The sequence below is a fragment of the Lolium rigidum genome, chromosome 1, assembly GCF_022539505.1.
Source record: "Lolium rigidum isolate FL_2022 chromosome 1, APGP_CSIRO_Lrig_0.1, whole genome shotgun sequence".
NCBI lineage: Eukaryota > Viridiplantae > Streptophyta > Magnoliopsida > Poales > Poaceae > Lolium > Lolium rigidum.
Window position 1 is genome coordinate 324,982,656 of NC_061508.1, and position 17,830 is coordinate 325,000,485.

Sequence of the window (17,830 nt, forward strand, 5' to 3'; positions counted from 1 at the left end):
CTCCCGTCGCCCACGGGAGCGACGAGGGGGAACGAAGCGTCCCGTATTTATAGCTCATTATTGTATATGTTAGCTCTAAGTTGGCTATATATGACATGGCACTTGGCTTATAGTCAGCTGCTGGCTACACTATTGGAATTGCTCTTAGAGCATCACCAATAGTCGCTTAATTTTACCGCTGCAAAAGTATTTTGCAGCGCGCTCCATCCATGTTTTGCGCGTAAGGCCATATTCATCTCCAACAGAAGCTCTAAATTTTGGAACTGTAAAAATAGATAGTTATTTCTACGCGCGACTTATACTATACTCTTTCCGACGTGATAGATATAGTGTATGACATAGCTTTTTTTTGCCCCAAGCTCTATCTTAGAGGGCCGGTTGCAGTCTGTTACAGCACACGCCACTTTTTTGAATACAGTGCCGGTTAGAGGTGCTCTTAATCTTGCTTCCCTCCTCCTCCTCGCCACTGCTACTACCTCTGCTCGGCGCCTCTGCTCGCCATTTCCCGTGCTTCTGGATCTGCCTGACCGGAGACCCCTCTGCTCGGCGTCGGCCGCTGCTAGAGCTTGGTCGGTGGATGCAGGGAGTTGAGGCCTGACAGGCGGCGCACGTCCCGACCCTTGAAGCTCTGGAGGCCGACAAGCGGCAGAGCCAGATGGCGGCCGGCGGCACGGGCCCCGCCGAGCTCGCGCAGCTCGGCGGCTCCACGGCCGGCGGGACCACCCCCTCCTCCGCCGCCGCCACGCCGCTGCTCGGCTCCAGCGTCAACGGCGACGGCTACGACAGCGACGGCTACAACTTCGCGCCGCCGTGAGTGCCTGCCCTGAATTTTGTAACAATGTTCCGTAACAGAAAATTTTCCCAGACTGCTGGAAAGTAGCGGAAAAGTTGGGTTCAGAAGGAGATTTATCTATTTCTTTAGTGTTAATGTTGCTGCAATCGGTTATGCCTGTTGGCTCCGTAATCCTGGCCTACATAGCTGCTTGTTAAATGGTTTAGGTACCAGTTTAGTGCTTATTTTCAGAATTGGAGAAAGTGATTCTATTCTCATTGACTGGAGAGTGGACACACCGTTACCATCCACTGTATTGTCTTGTGGGTCACATTTGACATGCTCCCTTTCGTTGCATAATGAAATGCGGTCGATCGATGTTTTACTCTTTGGGCTGCTTCCTTTTTTCAGTACTCCGTCGACTTTGTCCATGTCAATACCTCCGGAGCTTGCTGGAGCAATCCCGCTGATCGATAGGTTCCAGGTACGCGCCTCCTTTACCCAGTGATGTCATATATCTCATGGCAGTTCCGAACAGACGATAGAAATCTCATCGTTGTTCTCTAGAAAGTTGGTAGTTAAGAGGTGCCTATGCTTGTTTGCGAAATGTTAACCCTAACATTCAAATAGAAGTAACAGTTATCCTTGAATATTTGGTTGGGTCTCTCTGCGTTCTTGTATTTTCTTTCACAATGCAAGCATTGCTATAATCATTCTATAGATGCACCAGAACATTTCAGTAGGATCAGATATATTAGTTTATAATTATTCTGCATTTGTTAGTAAGCACGAATATGGTTCCATATCCACATTATCCCATGTTAAATTTAGTGCTGAAATATAACAGGTGGAGGGATTTCTTAAAGCAATGCAAAAACAGATCCAATCATCCGGAAAGCATGGGTTTTTTATTAAAAAATCTGTGGGTCCGCAAGTTCGTGAGAAGTTCACTTTGGAAGATATGTTGTGCTTCCAAAAGGTAATGTTGTTGAACCCCATTCCCTGTATGAGATCATTTGGCTACAATCTAATTTCTGAGCAAGTTCTCTTACTCAAAATGCTTATGATGTCATTTTGACATATTTTTTTATATCAATTTAATGCTTCTCTGTTCTCTCTTTGGCAGGATCCTATTCGAACTTCATTACTGAAAGTAACTAACGACCTTGTAAGTCGCTCAATTAAATTATTCCATGTCATATTAAAGTACATGGGCATCGATTCACCTTCAATAATAAGTTTGGAAGAAAGAGTTGAACTAGTTGCAAAGCTTTATAAGCATACTTTGAAGCGTTCTGAACTTCGAGATGAGCTCTTTGCCCAGCTTTCAAAACAAACACGTAACAATCCCGGTCGGTAAGTATTGGGCTTCTAATGTGTAGCAAGCACATGTTGATTTCAGACATTTATAGGAATCATAGTTTTGTTATTCTTACAGGAGCTGGTTGATAAGAGCTTGGGAGCTAATGTATTTATGCGCATCTTCCATGCCACCAAGCAATGATATTGGGGCATACTTGTCTGAGTATGTTCACTATATTGCTCATGGAGCCACAACTGATTCTGATGTTCGAGTTCTAGCATTGAACACACTGAATGTGTTAAAACGTTCGGTTAAGGCAGGCCCACGGGTTACAATTCCTGCACGAGAAGAGATTGAAACACTTTTAACCAGCCGGAAGCTTACAACAATTGTATTTTTCTTGGATGAAACATTTGAAGAGATTAAATACGACATGGCAACAACTGTTGCTGATGCTGTTGAGGTATCCGCATTTCTCCTAAGCTATTAGTGGTTTGGAACTGATATAGGTACCAAATGACCCTTTAGAAGAATGTACCTAGTCAGATCCAGAGCATTGCATGGCATATATGCAATTTTGGTTGAACATTGTCACCTTCGGTATAACGAGAATGATATTGACCACATAATGGGCCTGGATAGTCATAACTTACATACTTACCTCTTGCTGTGCACACGGTGGTTCATTGTAGTTGATTTCCAGTTTTGTTAAGTCATGACTATTTCCTCTAAAATATATTCATAAAGGTGCTATCCAGAAGGATGCACTTAATACAAGTTGTTCATTCATAGATTGAACATACGTTTGGCCAGAACAACTCGTCAATAGTTTCAAATCGAACCTGTTGGCTGGTTTCACTTGGCATGTTGCTCATTGCTACTAGGTGTCTATCCACAGTCTGAAGACTTGTTCTCTGTTCAGAATTTCAGATACCTCGTGACCAAGTGACTGAGCATAACCACCGTTAGGGGATAGAATTAGGCTGTAGTTAAGGTGTCATTATGAATTTTGACCAGTTATAACAAAATGCTTTTGACCATTTTTGTTATCTACTTATCATCAACACTCAGGGATGTTCCAAAGGTTGAAAGCACGGTTACTCAACTTTACAAAGTGTTGTACTTTGTGCTCTGTGTCATGCTGACACACTGCTACTTACTTATTTCCCGAATATTATGAAGTATGAACTCTAATACAAGAAGACTTTGTTATCCTTGAGTGGAACATTATTTGACTTCAATTCATTAGATGTACTTTCTGGTTGACCAAATAGTGGATATTCAACAATGTGTCACATCCCAGTAGTGTCAGAGTATTCTTTGCATGTTCCCTTGTTGTACTTTTTATTTAGGCTTTGGCTGCAAATTTGTCAGCTCCTTGTCTTTTTTTATATACTTGAAGTTGTAAGTTCCGTGTAAACAAACTATTCCATGACTACAGGAACTTGCTGGCATTATCAAACTCTCAGTATATTCTAGTTTCAGTCTTTTTGAGTGTCGAAAGATTGTTAATGGATCAAAATCTTCAGAAGTTGGCAACGGTATTTCTTTTCATTTTCAACTCGCACGCTTTTCCCTCTTCAGTCTGACTTAGTGCATGTGGGTTTAGGAAATATATAAATTAATGGAAGTTTCTCACATAGCACATGCATTTATTACTTTTTGGCATGCAGAGGAATACATCGGATTGGACGATAACAAATACATTGGTGACTTGCTATCTGAATTCAAGTCAGCTAAGGATCGCAACAAAGGAGAAATTTTGCACTGCAAGCTTGTATTTAAGAAACGCCTATTTCGCGAGTCTGATGAGGCTGTGACTGATCCGATGTTCGTTCAGCTATCATATGTCCAGGTACTGGTTTGCAGAGCCAGTCGAAGTACTTACAACCCTTAGGCCATGCACATAATCATGCTTCCAACATAGCGCTAACTAATGCCCTCGTTCTGCAGTTACAACATGATTATATTTTGGGGAACTACCCAGTAGGCAGGGATGATGCTGCACAACTCACTGCTCTGCAAATATTGGTCGAGATTGGATTCATTGAAAATCCTGAGTCCTGTGTGTACGTAAAAGGCTCTGCCTGATCTCTTATTTTGTTTGTCAATATAGTCTTTTCTTAATAATTCATCCTATCTCTTTCCTGAGATGCCATTTTTCTTCTTACTAGCGAATGGATATCTCTTCTAGAGAGGTTTCTACCTAGACAAGTTGCAATTACTAGAGCAAAGCGAGACTGGGAGCTTGACATCATCTCACGCTATCAGTTAATGGTATTCATCTAGCTCTGCAACTTTATGCTATTTCGGAGCAACCTTAGATGCATCACACATCATACGACTTTTTGTTTTTTTACTTGATTTTTAACACATCTTTCTTAATTCTTATTGACTTCCATGTTCTGCACTGATTACAGTGACTGTATGTGTAGATGCATCACACACCTTACTAACATGTAATAAACTGATATTGTTTTAAATTCCAGTTAGATATGATTTTCTTTAGTTTTGATGCATGTGCTGATAAAATACTCCCTTCGATCCCATGCTGATACTTGGAGGGAGTAGTAAATTTTATGATCTAAATTTGCATTAGAAAGAATATGCGATACCTCAATCACCCACGTACTTTGCTGTTGCATCCAGGAACACTTGTCAAAAGATGATGCAAGGAACCAATTTCTCAGAATCTTAAGGACTCTTCTATATTGCAATTCAGTTTTCTTCAGCGTTCGGAAAATTGATGATCCAATAGGACTTTTACCTGGAAGAATCATTTTGGGAATAAACAAGCGTGGGGTAGGATGCCTTATCATATGGTAAAACATGTGTATCTGTTCTACTTCCAGTTGAGGCTGATTTTGTAATTTCGCTTTAACGCAGGTTCACTTCTTTCGTCCGGTTCCTAAGGAATACCTACATTCTGCAGAGCTGAGAGACATAAAGCAATTTGGGAGCAGCAATACTGCTGTTTTCTTTAAGATGAGAGTTGCTGTTTTCTTTGAGATGAGAGTTGCTCCTGTTCTTCATATCTTTCAGTTTGAAACTAAGCAGGTTATTTTTTACTCCTCACAGGAGATAGTACATCATCGCTTAGTCCATCTTGTTATATCACATAAAGCTGTCGATATAACCATTTTACCGGGCCAAATTAACCAAGTGCTTGCATTTTAGGGTGAAGAAATATGTGTAGCACTTCAAACACATATAAAGGATGTGATGCTCTCTAGATATTCAAAAGCGCGCTCTGGCTCTGCTACTATCATGGTTTCTCAAAATGATGTTTCTCAAGCAGACAAGCCAGGAAATGTTGAAATGTATGACAAACGTGTCCAAGAATTGTCAAGAGAAATTGATGAGTCTCAAAAGAAAGCAGACCAGGTGAGTTATTTTGTTCATGAAGAAACAGTCAAGGTGCCTCATGGTGTTTAGAGTTCAAAACTTTGTGACAAATAACCCATTACCTTGTAAATAATGTTCTAGCATACTAGAGATTCTGTTTTAGTGTAACATTAAAATCAAAATCATTTCTCTGCCATTGGATTGCAAGTTATAATGAACGAATAGTAGGCCAAAAGGTTTATATACCGTGCATGTAACTAATGAATATTTGATATTATTAGCTACTCCCTTCGCCCAAACTAAATGACTCAACTTTATCTAGATATGGATGTATCTATAACTTAAATGTGTTTGTATGTAGACAAAGTTGAGCCACTTGGACGTCAGGGCACTAATTTGTAGTGTTCCCAAGTGCTTTTCAATTTTCAGTTCATGACTTTTTTCATAAAGAGTTAAACGACTGAAAATTCCAGTAATAGTTTGGTGATGTTTTTAAAATCTAGCAATTGTCTTGCGTTGTATTGGAGAGTGTTATTATCTTTGTACATGGTTAGCCATCTGTTGATATACAATTTGCGTAGTTAAATTGCTTCAATCATCTAACTTGCTGTTTTATTAGGTTGCGTTGGTGGAGAAAAGTAGGCTGGAGAGCAGATTAACAAGTGGGCATGGCCAAAAAAACAAATCTAAACTAGAAGTAATTGGAAACCATTCTGAAAGAGATACTCTGACAACCGTAGGCAGTGTCAACAACAGCATTGAGGTATTCTTAAACAATCATGTACATCTAGAGTTGAGTTTTGTAGGATGGCTTGCTTCTTACTTCAGTGGCCAAACATATATTTCGAAAGATGCTTTGGTTTATTAATTTATCTTGTGTTTGAAAAGATGTTAACTAAGCTTGAGGAGGAGTTGAAATCATGTTAAAAAGAGCTTGATGCATCAAAAGAATTATCAAATAAGTTAATGATGGAAATTATGGGCTAAAAATAAATTCAACAAAGACGACAGGGTGTCAAAAGAAAAAAGGAAGTAGCTAGAAATTAAGGGTAAAAAATAACTCTAAAAAAGAAAAAAATTATTGTACATAGAGGAATAAATGCAGACCCAAGAGCCAGCAGCTTAACGTTTTCAAGACGGCAGGGGATCAAAACAAAATAGAAATAGCCAAAAATCAGAGGGTGAAAAAAAATCCAAGATATTTTTTTATTGTACATAGAGGATGACATGCGGGTCCCATGAACCAACGACTTTCTCAACATTTCAAAAGCGGCATGAGATTGAAAGAAAAAAAAGGAAAGTGAGCAAATATCAGGAGCCAAAAATAATCTAAAAAAAATTTATTATACATACATGATGACATATGGGTCCCATTTTGCGGCAGTGGTCTCAACGTCTCAAAAACGGCAAATATTAGGAGTAAAAAATAATCCAAGATTTTTTTTTTGTTATACATAGAGGATGACATGCAGGTCGCATGAGCTAGCAACTTACTCAAAGTTTCGGAGGTGGCATTAGATCGAAAGAGAAAGGCAAGTGAGCAAATACATGAGCAAAAAAAATCCAAGAAAAGAAACTTTTATTGTATATAGAGGATGACATACGGGTCCCATTTTGCAGCAGCGGTCTCAACGTTCCAGGGTGGCATGGAATCGAAAGAAAAATGCAAGTGGCCAAATTGAGGTGCCAAAAAAATTCCAAGAAAGAAAAGGTTTATTGTTCATACATGATGACATGCGGGTCCCATTTTACAGCAGCGGTCTCAACGTTTTCAAGGCGGCACGAGATCAGAAGAAAAGGCAAGTGACCTAATATCAGGTGACAAAAATAACTCCATGAAAAGAAAATTGATTGTACATAGAGGATGACATACGGGTTCCATGAGCCTGCACCGTAAAATGCTCGATCGGAGAACGTGAACGAGATGGCGTGATCGAGAAAAAAACATCCTTAGAGACGCTACCATCTAGGCCCTACATCTCTAATAGCCAATAACATGGTATAAGAGCAAGCAGATTGAAAATGCACATAGCATGATTATAAAAACAGTGTGACAATAGCAGGCAGGAGAAAACAGCTAGCAGCTAGCGGTGAGCTAATGATGTGGTATAAGAGCAACCAGATTATAAATGCTCATAGCATGATTATAAAAGCAGTGTGACAATAGAAGCAGTAAAAAAACTCTGGCAGCAAATGAAGGGGTATACGGCTATCAATGTGTGGATGCACACATGTGTCAGTAGAATGGACAGGATGGTAACGGCTGGATAATGCTTTTGTATAATACTAAAACGAACTTCCTGCGAAGCAACACATCAAGAAAGTTAATATCATATGAGATATGCAAATAACTATACAAAACACGACTAAAGAAACACTGCGATCAAACGGGCCAGAGTACTTACCAAGCTGTGGCAGGGTGGACGGGGACGACAGCTTGCATTCTAGCGGCGAACGCGGGAGACGATGAATCGATCCCGTTTTAGGGCGAATTCTGGTTTGTTAGAGCTCATGAAGATCACAACCTGGATGTGTATTGCCCGTGTTGCACATGTATGAATGGTGAGAAGAGGCCTCACCATGTAGTGGAAGATTATTTACACATTTTTGGGATGGACTGCACATATGTTAGGTGGGTTTATCATGGTGAACCATATGATGATCCTTTAGCGAGAGAAGCAGATATTTAGCATCCAGATCACCTAGGACAAGCGGGAGAAGCGATCTTGCTCACACTGTATGTGTGCTGGCATATGTAGTTAATTATTTATATTGATGATGCCGTTGTTTTGATCAATAATTTGCATTGCTGTGCAATATTCTGTACTCAAATTTAACTTGTTGCAGATGGATGAGCGGGAAGGAGAGAAAAAGCGCTTGCTTCATGAAACAGGTTCTAGCTCTGGGACATGTGCTATGCCAGATGAGAAGGTAAATCTGTAAAACGACATTTGTTCAGGTTGCATCCCTTAGATGTTTTTCTAATCGGTTGATGTATTAATTGCAGAAGCATAGAGTTGAATAGGTCTCTCAGTTTGATCGGAGAGTTGAAGATGAATCTCAGTTTGATAATAATCATGAAGATGATTATCAGACAGCTACACCTGAGGTTTCGGGCCATGCCATTTATCAGCAGAAGAGATACATGCACCTTGATGGTACCGATTGTATAACTTCTTTAGGTTCTGATGCACCTATGGATGGTACTGATGACGAGCCTTTCATAGATGAAGATCATGCACCTGAGATTATCCAACCTACAGAAGGAGGCCATGTACCGAGTACACAACTTTGCGTTAAAGTGCATGCATGTTCGAAGGTCATCAGGGGCGTCCGGGTAGTCTCAAGACCACCTAACCTTGATTCAAAATATTGAGCTACTTTATGATTCGTACTCTTATGTTCTGCTGGTGTATTATGTACTATCTATGTTATGATTTGTACGCCTTTAGCGCTAGAACTATAATTCAACATTCAGTGGATGATCGCATTGCAAAATTTGACACGCACACAATCAGTTCATCGTATGTGTAGTAGTATAATTACTTCTACAGCGAGTCCTACCAGCGCATTAATCGGTAGCATTAAACACTTTCAGGTACTTTCCTCTGATTCATATTAATTGACTCAATTTTGTCTAAATATGGATGTATCTAGATGCATTTGTCAACTCCCAAGTCCTCAAACAGTTAGTTTATTGACTCTGGACTCCAAGCCTCTCGCGGCAAGCCATCGATGAAGCTTTCATCAGTTCTTGGTCTGCAATTTTTTTCCGAATCGCAAATTTTTGACCAGTTCCTCTCAGGATACAACGCGCCAGTGAATTTGCACGGTTGCCATGAGCACTTTCCGGTGAAACTTCCTCTGCAACACCCTCGAGCCGCGGCTGCGAGATAACACCCAGTGCCTCGAGGATGGACGGAACTCGGGATCTCAGGGCGGGGAGTCTGCCTCGTCCGGGAACAATCTCCAGCGGGTCAACGAGGGCATGCATGGTGACCATGGGATTTGGGATTTTTTTGAGTTGGGATTTGGGGGGTTTTCGGATATGGGAGGAGGAAGAAAGAACAGCCCGCGTGATTGGCGCGTGGCGGTGTGCTTGAATTTCGATTTTTTGTGAAATGTTTAAGTTCCCCGCTACAATTCGGGGGTTTTCTTGACGCGCCAATGCCTCCCGCCAGACAGCTTCAAGTGAATTTGGGTTGCCACACTATGGGCTTCAGTTTCAGTGACACATGTAATGACCCGTCAAATTAGTAAGTTCACTGTGTAATAAAATATGTTACCCCTCCCCTTTATGTAGATCCCCCTTCTCTCCCGATTGAGTGCCGATCGATGCAAGCCGCTAGCTCAATCCACTCCTTTCGCCTCCACCGTCTAGGCATCCAGCTTGGAGTGGCAAGCTGCATCTAGACCAAGTGGATTATGTACTACTAGTAATGTTCTTTCCTTTCTCAAGATTGGTTCTTTTTGCTCACCTCGAGATCTTGCTGTCTAGCTAGGAGCATTTCCTATTCTGGGCGAAGAGGTGTCTTTCTGGTCACCCTCACGCTGGGAGTGATTGATGGGGGTGGGGGCGGGGGCTACCTTTGCTTTGATTGGGGTGTTCTTTTTTTATTTATCGATATTTGCAATAGTTGTAGTTTCTGCTGATCCTCACTGTATATCTTTTGTCAGCTTCTACAGGAAAAGAAAGAACTCGGGGGGACAATGGAGCGTAAGGCCACCACGCATGTGGGGCAGTTGGATGAGCCTGAGCTACGCCCATACCCGCAAAGCTAGGGGTGGACACAAAGCTCAAAGCTCGAGGCTTGGCTCGAGCTCGACACGCCTCTTTTCTGGAATTGTTTGTGATGCAAGCCGAACCAGGCCTGGCTCACCTTTGCTCGAGCTTGGACGAGCCGAGCCACGAACCGGCTCGGCTCGATTCCACACCTACGCAAAGCAGGTACTTTGTTTGCTTATCCACTATTTTCCTTTTAAGTGTTTGTCTGCATCCTCAATCTGTTTCTGTGCTGGAGATGCTTAAAGTAGCACATGTCTTCAGCTGTTTGTGCTTAAAGGCTTTGTGACACCATGCTCTATATTCTCTGTATCAGGTTGGTACCTCCAGGTTCCGTGCTGAGGCTATGTGAAACGAGAATAGCGCCCCACCAGCTGCAGGAGCGTGACCCGATCTGCAACACAAGAAACGAAATGCCACTGCCGAACTGGGTAGGGACTACCCAGGGATAAATACTTTTAACCAACTTACCATGATGTAGTCTGAATCTGATACTCCCTTAGATCCAAATTAATTGACTCAACTATTTGTAGATACAGATATATCTAGATGTGTCTTAGCTCTAGATACTATTACCTCCATCCCAAAGCTTAGGGCTTATATTATTTTTAGAAAGTCAAACTATTTCATGTTTGACCAAGCTTTTACCAAAAATCATTAAATAGATAATGAAATATATTTTCTACGGTACCTATAGAATATTATATTTGTTGATAGAATGTTCTAAAAGTTTGGTCAAACTTTACGTGGTTTGACTTCTCAAAAAGAAATAAGCCTTAAGCTTTGGGATGGAGGTAGTACATGCATATCTAGACAAAGTTGAGTCAACTATTTTTTTGTCTATCCATAGCTAGTGTTCATGGTGCAAGAGGCTAAGAGCATCCACTATATACATCAGTCTATCTCATACAATAATTCAATATCACTCCTGAGGTCTATTTTTTGCTATTCATATGCAGACTGAAACTTTAGGGCCTTTATGCAAACTGCGGCTGATGAGGTTGCTGCCATTATGTTGATGTCACCCCCAACTTCTAAATACCTCTAGAAGCACAAGGCCATGCGCCAGCTGGTGGTGACCTTTTAATGGATATGGTATATTTTCTTAATCCACATACATGCCTTGATTTTTGTCTGTCTGTTGTCTGTTTTGTCTAATGCTTGCCAAAAGTTCAGAAACACAAAATTCATTTGCTTACAATCATCATACACTAATGTTCATCTACTCTCCAAGTTCCCCTAACCCAACAAAAAACAATGTTAAATGCGATTTTTTAGATTAAAAGTACCATTAGGTGCTGTTAATTATGACTTTGATATTAAAATGTCATTTTTCATTGTTAATTATAATTTTGAGACAAAAGATTAGTTTAGCCTCGATTTGGTCTGCTCTCCAATTTTCCCATCTGAACAAAAAAGTTACCATTCCGTTCCTCCATTTTTATCCAAACTGAACGCGGGATGGAACCATTCCATCTCTCTGAAATGGAACCATTCCATTCCATTCCACGCCGTTTCTGAACCGAACACACCCTTGCATTGTTGTGAACTGTTGTCTATAAACAGCTATATTCTTCCACTTACATCCGGCACTATATGCATCTGTCTGTTTCAGAGTCATTCAATATCACTACAGAGATCTGTTCCCATTCATATGCAAGCTGAAACTGCTCGCCTTTACTCAAGTGTATAAAAAATGAGGCTGATGAGGCTGATGTGAGGACGATGGTGCCAGCACCATCTTCTGAAAACGTCTACAAGCACGAGGCCACGGGCCAGCTGGGTGGTGACCTTTTAATGAATCTGGTATATTTTCTTAATCCACATACATGATATTATTATTGTTTGTTTAATTATTGTTGGCTTTGTCTAATGCTTACCGAAAGTTCAGAAACACCATGTTTGCTTACAATCATCATACACTAAATTTTTACTTTTCAGTCTGTCTCATCTAGTATATAAATTGTTGAGTTTCGTTGGTTTCTTTTGTAATCATTTGCATTGTTGTGAACTGTTGTCTATGCACAACCCTATTTTTTCACTTACAACTCGCACTATATGGATCAGTATGTCTCATAGATTTATTAGATATCAATGTTGAGTTCTGTTGCTATTCATATGCAGGATGAAACTTTTGTGCCTCTACTCAAATGGATAAAAAATGATCCTGAAGAGGATGTTGTGAAGACGATGGTGCTGCCACCATCTTATGAAAACCTCTACAAGCACAAGACCACGAACCAGTTGGGCGGTATCCTTTTCAGGAAGCAGTTATATTTTCTTAATCCTCATACATGATTTGATCTTTGTATGTTTAATGTCAGCTTTGTCTAATGCTTACCAAAAGTTCAGAAACACACACAACCCTATTCTTCCAGTTACATCTAGCACTATATGTATCAGTGTTTCATAGATTCATTCAATATCACTGTTGATGTCTGTTGCTATTCAATTTTTCATATGCAGAATGAAACTGCTAAGCCTTTATTGGTCAAAAGGATTGCAACTGCTGCTAATGAGGCATCTGCAGGCTGCCACCAAGTTAGTGTCAGCCCCACCTTCTGGATGCGTATATAAGCTAGTCCAAGCACCAGTCGGGCTGTAACCATCCAAGGGTTCGGGTATATTTTTTTAAGCCACATATACATGCCATGATTTATGTCTGATATTATCATCGGCTCTATCTAATGCTTTTTTGTAATTCGGAAACACCAAATTAGCTTGCTTATATTCATCATACACTAAATTTTCACTCTTTAGTTTGTAACATAGTGTTATGTACTCCCTTGAGTTCTTTTGGTTTCTTCTATCAACATTTGCATTGCTCTGAATTATGCTCTTTACACAACCTAATTCTTCCACTTACATTCAGTACTACGCACCAGTAGTCCGCCCATGTTTCCTTCACCATCCCGATGCCGAGCTTGCGGGAATATGGCGGGTCCATGTACATACCCCGCGTATAACACCTCTTATGGCTCTATCTACCTTTATAATAACTCCTTCACGGAGTTACATGTATGTATTCTCACGGGTTTAGCATGAATCGGCGTATAGTAAAGTCTTACTTTCATTTTTCCTGCTTCTTACCTTAGTATCAATTTTCACATGCAGACTGTGCCTTGTGAACTTCGTCCAACGATTTACCAGATGTGTTCGCATGAAGCGTCTTTCACTATGCATGGAAATGGAAAATCGATGAACACCTACACGGTCTGTGATGTGTATGTCTACAAGACGCAGGCCATCACATATTTGTATGGACATGACTGGACAAAATTCGCGTTTGACTACGGTCTGAAGAAGGGCGACGAGCTGAGGATCGGAAACTCAAAAGGGCAGATATACGTAACTGCTTACGGAGTTGGAGACACTTCCAAATATATAATATGTAACTTTTCTTGTACTCATATCCTTCGATTACTACATTCCAAACAGTTATTCTAAACCATTCTCTCTGTTCTAGCTAGCTGGGTTTAACATGATCAAAGCTGCAGATCCCCTGACGGAACAGGAACGGATGTCACTAAGGGCACCGACACTAGCACCGGCACCGGCTTCCCAGTCTCCTGCATCAGCACAGGTTCATGTACCAGCCCCGTTTACTGTATCTACCCAACAGGCCCCTACATCAGCATCGGTTCCTGTAGAGACCCCCTATACTACACCTTCCTAGCACGCTCCTACATCAGGACCGGTTCCTTTAGAGGCCCCGTTTACTGCACCTGCCTAGCAGACTCCTATATCAGCACCAGCTCGTGTACCTGTTATCACCAGAATTTGACCGAGTCAGAGGTGGGCCGCGATCAAGATGGGCTTGAAGAATATATATATAGAAGAAATACGTGAATCGGCCTTGTGTACCAAGTTTGGGCTAATTGCCCGTGTATCTGTACCATAGTAGGATACGTGTACGTTAGGAGTTAGAGTTTTACCCGTGCACGGTTAGGTGCACGCTTGAGTTAGAAAGTCCCCTGGACTATAAATATGTATCTAGGGTTTATGGAATAAACAACAACCAACGTTCAACACAAACAAATCTCGACGCATCGCCAACTCCTTCGTCTCGAGGGTTCCTCCGGTAAGCACCATGCTGCCTAGATCGCATCTTGCGATCTAGGCAGCATAAGCTTATTATGTTGTTCATGCGTTGCTCGTGCTGAAGCCTTTTTGATGGCGAGCAACGTAGTTATCTTAGATGTGTTAGGGTTAGCATTGTTCTTCGTATCATATGCTGTTGTAGTGCAACCCTTATACATCTAGCCGCCCTTACACCTATCTTAGGTGTAGGGGCGGCACCCCGCTTGATCATTGTTTAGTAGATCCGATCCGTTACGGTTGCTCCTTGTTCTACAAGGATTAGTTTAATATCTGCAATAGTTAGGCCCTACAAAGGGTTGGAGGATCCAGCGGCGTGTAGGGTGGAGTTTGCTAGCCCTAGACAGGGATGTTCCGGGGATCAACCTCGTGTTGGTTTTTAGGCCCTGTCTAGGATCGGCTTACGGTCACCGTACGCGAGCGCGAGGCCCAATCGTGAGTAGGATGATCCGATTATGCGGTGAAAACCCTAAATCGTCGTAGATCGCATTAGCTTTATCTTGATCAAGCAGGACCACCATATATTCGGACACCTCGTACGAATCATGGGTGGATCGGCTCTTTGAGCCGATTCACAGGACAACCTGAGAGCCGATCGAGGCTCGTATTTAACGTTTACGTGTATGCCATGCAGGAACTAAGCGAGGCATCATCCAACACCTTCCTGACCCGGTATAGGTCAGGTGGCACGCCCTTGCGACAAGCATCGGACGTGTGACCGGAAGGCTTTGCGGGCCGTCGCTCCGAGGGACCGGGGCCAGCCGCAGCCCTAGTTGTTCCCGGCTCTACGGTGTTGCCGGTCGCTGCCCGCCGGTGGGTTTCCGACCGCAACACATTCTGGCACGCCCGGTGGGACAATCTTCGACATCCACCGCATCGCCATCTACATCCGAGATGGCGGAAAGCACTCCGGTCAAATACGAGGATCTGACTGACGAGCTCAAGAAGAAGCATGACGAGATCAAGGCAGTCCTCGAAGCCGAACTCATCGGCTCTTTCCACGGAACCCGCTCCCATGGCGTCGGGTGTAAGGGGTTCTCACCGAAGTCGCACTCGATGGAGTGGACCTGTCCGCCCGTCGGAAGAACGCACCAGGTCGCCGCGTCAGGAGATCAACTACATGGTGGCTCATTCGCTGCACCGCCACTACGAGAGCCCGGTGAACACTTTGGAGCGTGTCGCTCGCGCGTGATCCAGAAATCATGAGCCATCGGTATTCTCCGTCGGGACCAGCTCGGGGACTTACAAAGGAGAGATGCAACTCCAGTCCCATCCGCCGCTGCCGTTCGCATGGGCGGCACCAGAAGTGCCGAACTCATCGGCATACGTCGTCTACAAGATTGGTGGTGATCCTAGTGACTACCAATTCCTACCTGAGGCGCCCAAGGAGATCCCGCACGGCTACGCGTGCGCATACATACCAGATGGCAGTACCTGGGCACTCTCGAACCAGGCTGCAACAGCAGGGGCCTCTGGAACAGCGGGAGGAACGTCGGGAGCAGATCTTGAGAAGCAAACGTGGTTAGCTAAGTACGCCACTCCGACAAACCTCCGCAGCCCAGCTCCTGCAGCTTGGCTCGGAACCGGAAAAGCAAGCATGGCTGGCTAAGTATGCCACCCCGGCGAATCTTCGGGGTTCGACACCTTCAGCCATCATCGCGGATCAGATTTGTACGATTCGAAAGATCGGTTCGGCATGATGCCGAAAAGGAAGACGTTCGGCTATACCAAGCCGTACCCTAACGAGTACGAATTGATCCCGCTACCACCCAAATATCGGCTCCCGGACTTTACAAAGTTTAGTGGATCAGATGGTTCCAGCTCCATCGAACATGTGAGCCGATATTTGGCGCAGCTGGGCACGATCTCAGCATCAGACGAGCTGCGTGTGAGGTTCTTCGCACAGTCCCTCACAGGATCGGCTTTCGGGTGGTACACATCGCTGCCACCGAACTCAATCCGGACTTGGAAGCAGTTGGAAGAGCAGTTCCATGAGCAGTATCACTCTTAGGCTTCCGAGGCTGGCATTGCCGATTTAGCACAAGTACGACGAAGCGCGGGGAAACGGTGTCGAATACATCCAGCGCTTCGAGACCGTGAGGAACCGATGCTATTCGGTTCACGTAAGTGAAAAAGAAGCAATCGAGTTGGCGGTGGTGGGTCTCTCATCATCGATCAAGGACGTGGCCTCCCAGCGGTACTACCCTTCATTGGCGCACATGGTGCGTAGGCCGTCGACATATGAACGGCGCCACCCGGATGTTTACCGGGACAAATTCAAGCGTGCGGTGGCCCCGGTGGATCACGACGAGGATGAAGGTGCTGCGGGAGATCGAGAGGTAGCAATGGCTGAATGGACTCGAGCGGCAGGCCCCGTGTCCTGCAAATGGGTTAAGCCACAAGGCCCTCCAAAAGGGTTCGACTTCGACGTGACCAAAACCGAGCAGATTTTCGATCTCTTACTCACGGAGAAGCATATAAAGGTACCCGAAGGCCACAAGATCCCTACGGTGCAGGAGCTGAACGGAAAGCCATACTGCAAGTGGCATAACACGTTCACCCACACCACTAACGACTGCAGGGTGTGGCGTCAGCAGATCCAAATGGCGATAGAAAAAGGGCGGTTAATTTTCAACCAGTACGCCATGAAGGTCGACACACACCCCTTCCCCGCCATTAACATGGTGGAGTACACTTACCATGGAGGGTGCCAGCCAGATTTATCGTGCAATATCAACATGGTGGGACCTGGGCACCACTCTGGTAAGGACGGAGATGAGGGCAGCTGCTCTCATAGCAAAGACACAGAGGAAACCGCTCCGCGCGATCGGCTCCGCCACGACGGCAAGCACTATGTCACAGAGGGAGAAGTGAAGAACATAAGATATCAGCGACCTCTCTCTGATCACCTCCTCAACAAGTATGTGAGTCAGTATGACCAACGCCGACGGTACAACGACGATGATGAAAAGGATCGTCTGGCTAGGGACGACAGGAGACGTCGTCGACATGATCACGACGAGGAGCGATATGAGCGCCACGCCAAGGAAAAGTCGAGGGAGCAAGACGACGTGGATAGGCACTGGGACTGCCCCTTCTTCAGACACTGCTGGGATTCAGGAATGAGCCGATTGCCAACAATCGGCAACTGCCCGGAATGCAAACAGAAGAAGAAGGATGCCGCTAATGTGTCTGTGTTCAAGCGTCTAGGACCTCTCCCGCCTCGGAACAAGCAGGCTGAGTCCGCTCGGGTGGAAGATCTCGAGGAACTAGAGGACGATGATGAAGAAGACAAGTATCATCGGCCAAGATGGTGCCCTGATGGGCTCAGCCGTTCCCAGAAGCGAAGGGTTCGGCGTCCGCGTGGGTTGGAAGAAGCCGAAAGGTTATACCTGCACACGTTGAGGAAGGCACGGCTCTGATCCGGCCGCCAAAATTCAGCGAACCCTGGACGAAGAAGGTCGGCCACAAAGAAAAGAGTGGCGCCCCAAGCAAAGGAGAGCCGATGATGAAACATCGGCTGGCACAA

The 17,830-nt window shown here is 43.8% G+C and overlaps 1 protein-coding gene across 2 annotated transcripts; it reads left to right on the forward strand.

Annotated features, from left to right (window-relative positions):
• The first annotated feature begins 757 nt into the window (after positions 1 to 757).
• On the forward strand, positions 758 to 8,709 carry LOC124684314 (kinesin-like protein KIN-14I). 2 transcript variants are annotated; one of them, XM_047218657.1, is made up of 15 exons: positions 758 to 810; positions 1,184 to 1,256; positions 1,620 to 1,751; positions 1,899 to 2,128; positions 2,211 to 2,538; positions 3,517 to 3,616; positions 3,749 to 3,930; positions 4,029 to 4,144; positions 4,250 to 4,352; positions 4,725 to 4,877; positions 4,962 to 5,132; positions 5,253 to 5,459; positions 6,040 to 6,183; positions 8,268 to 8,351; positions 8,428 to 8,709. In XM_047218657.1, the coding sequence occupies exons 2-15, from the start codon at positions 1,203 to 1,205 to the stop codon at positions 8,443 to 8,445; spliced, it is 2,022 nt and encodes a 673-aa protein (XP_047074613.1). In that variant the 5' UTR covers positions 758 to 810; positions 1,184 to 1,202; the 3' UTR covers positions 8,446 to 8,709. The 2 variants fall into 2 exon arrangements, with proteins under 2 accessions (XP_047074613.1, XP_047074612.1); XM_047218656.1 differs by lacking the exons at positions 8,268 to 8,351; positions 8,428 to 8,709 and having other exon boundaries at positions 6,040 to 6,343.
• The last annotated feature ends 9,121 nt before the right edge of the window (positions 8,710 to 17,830 follow it).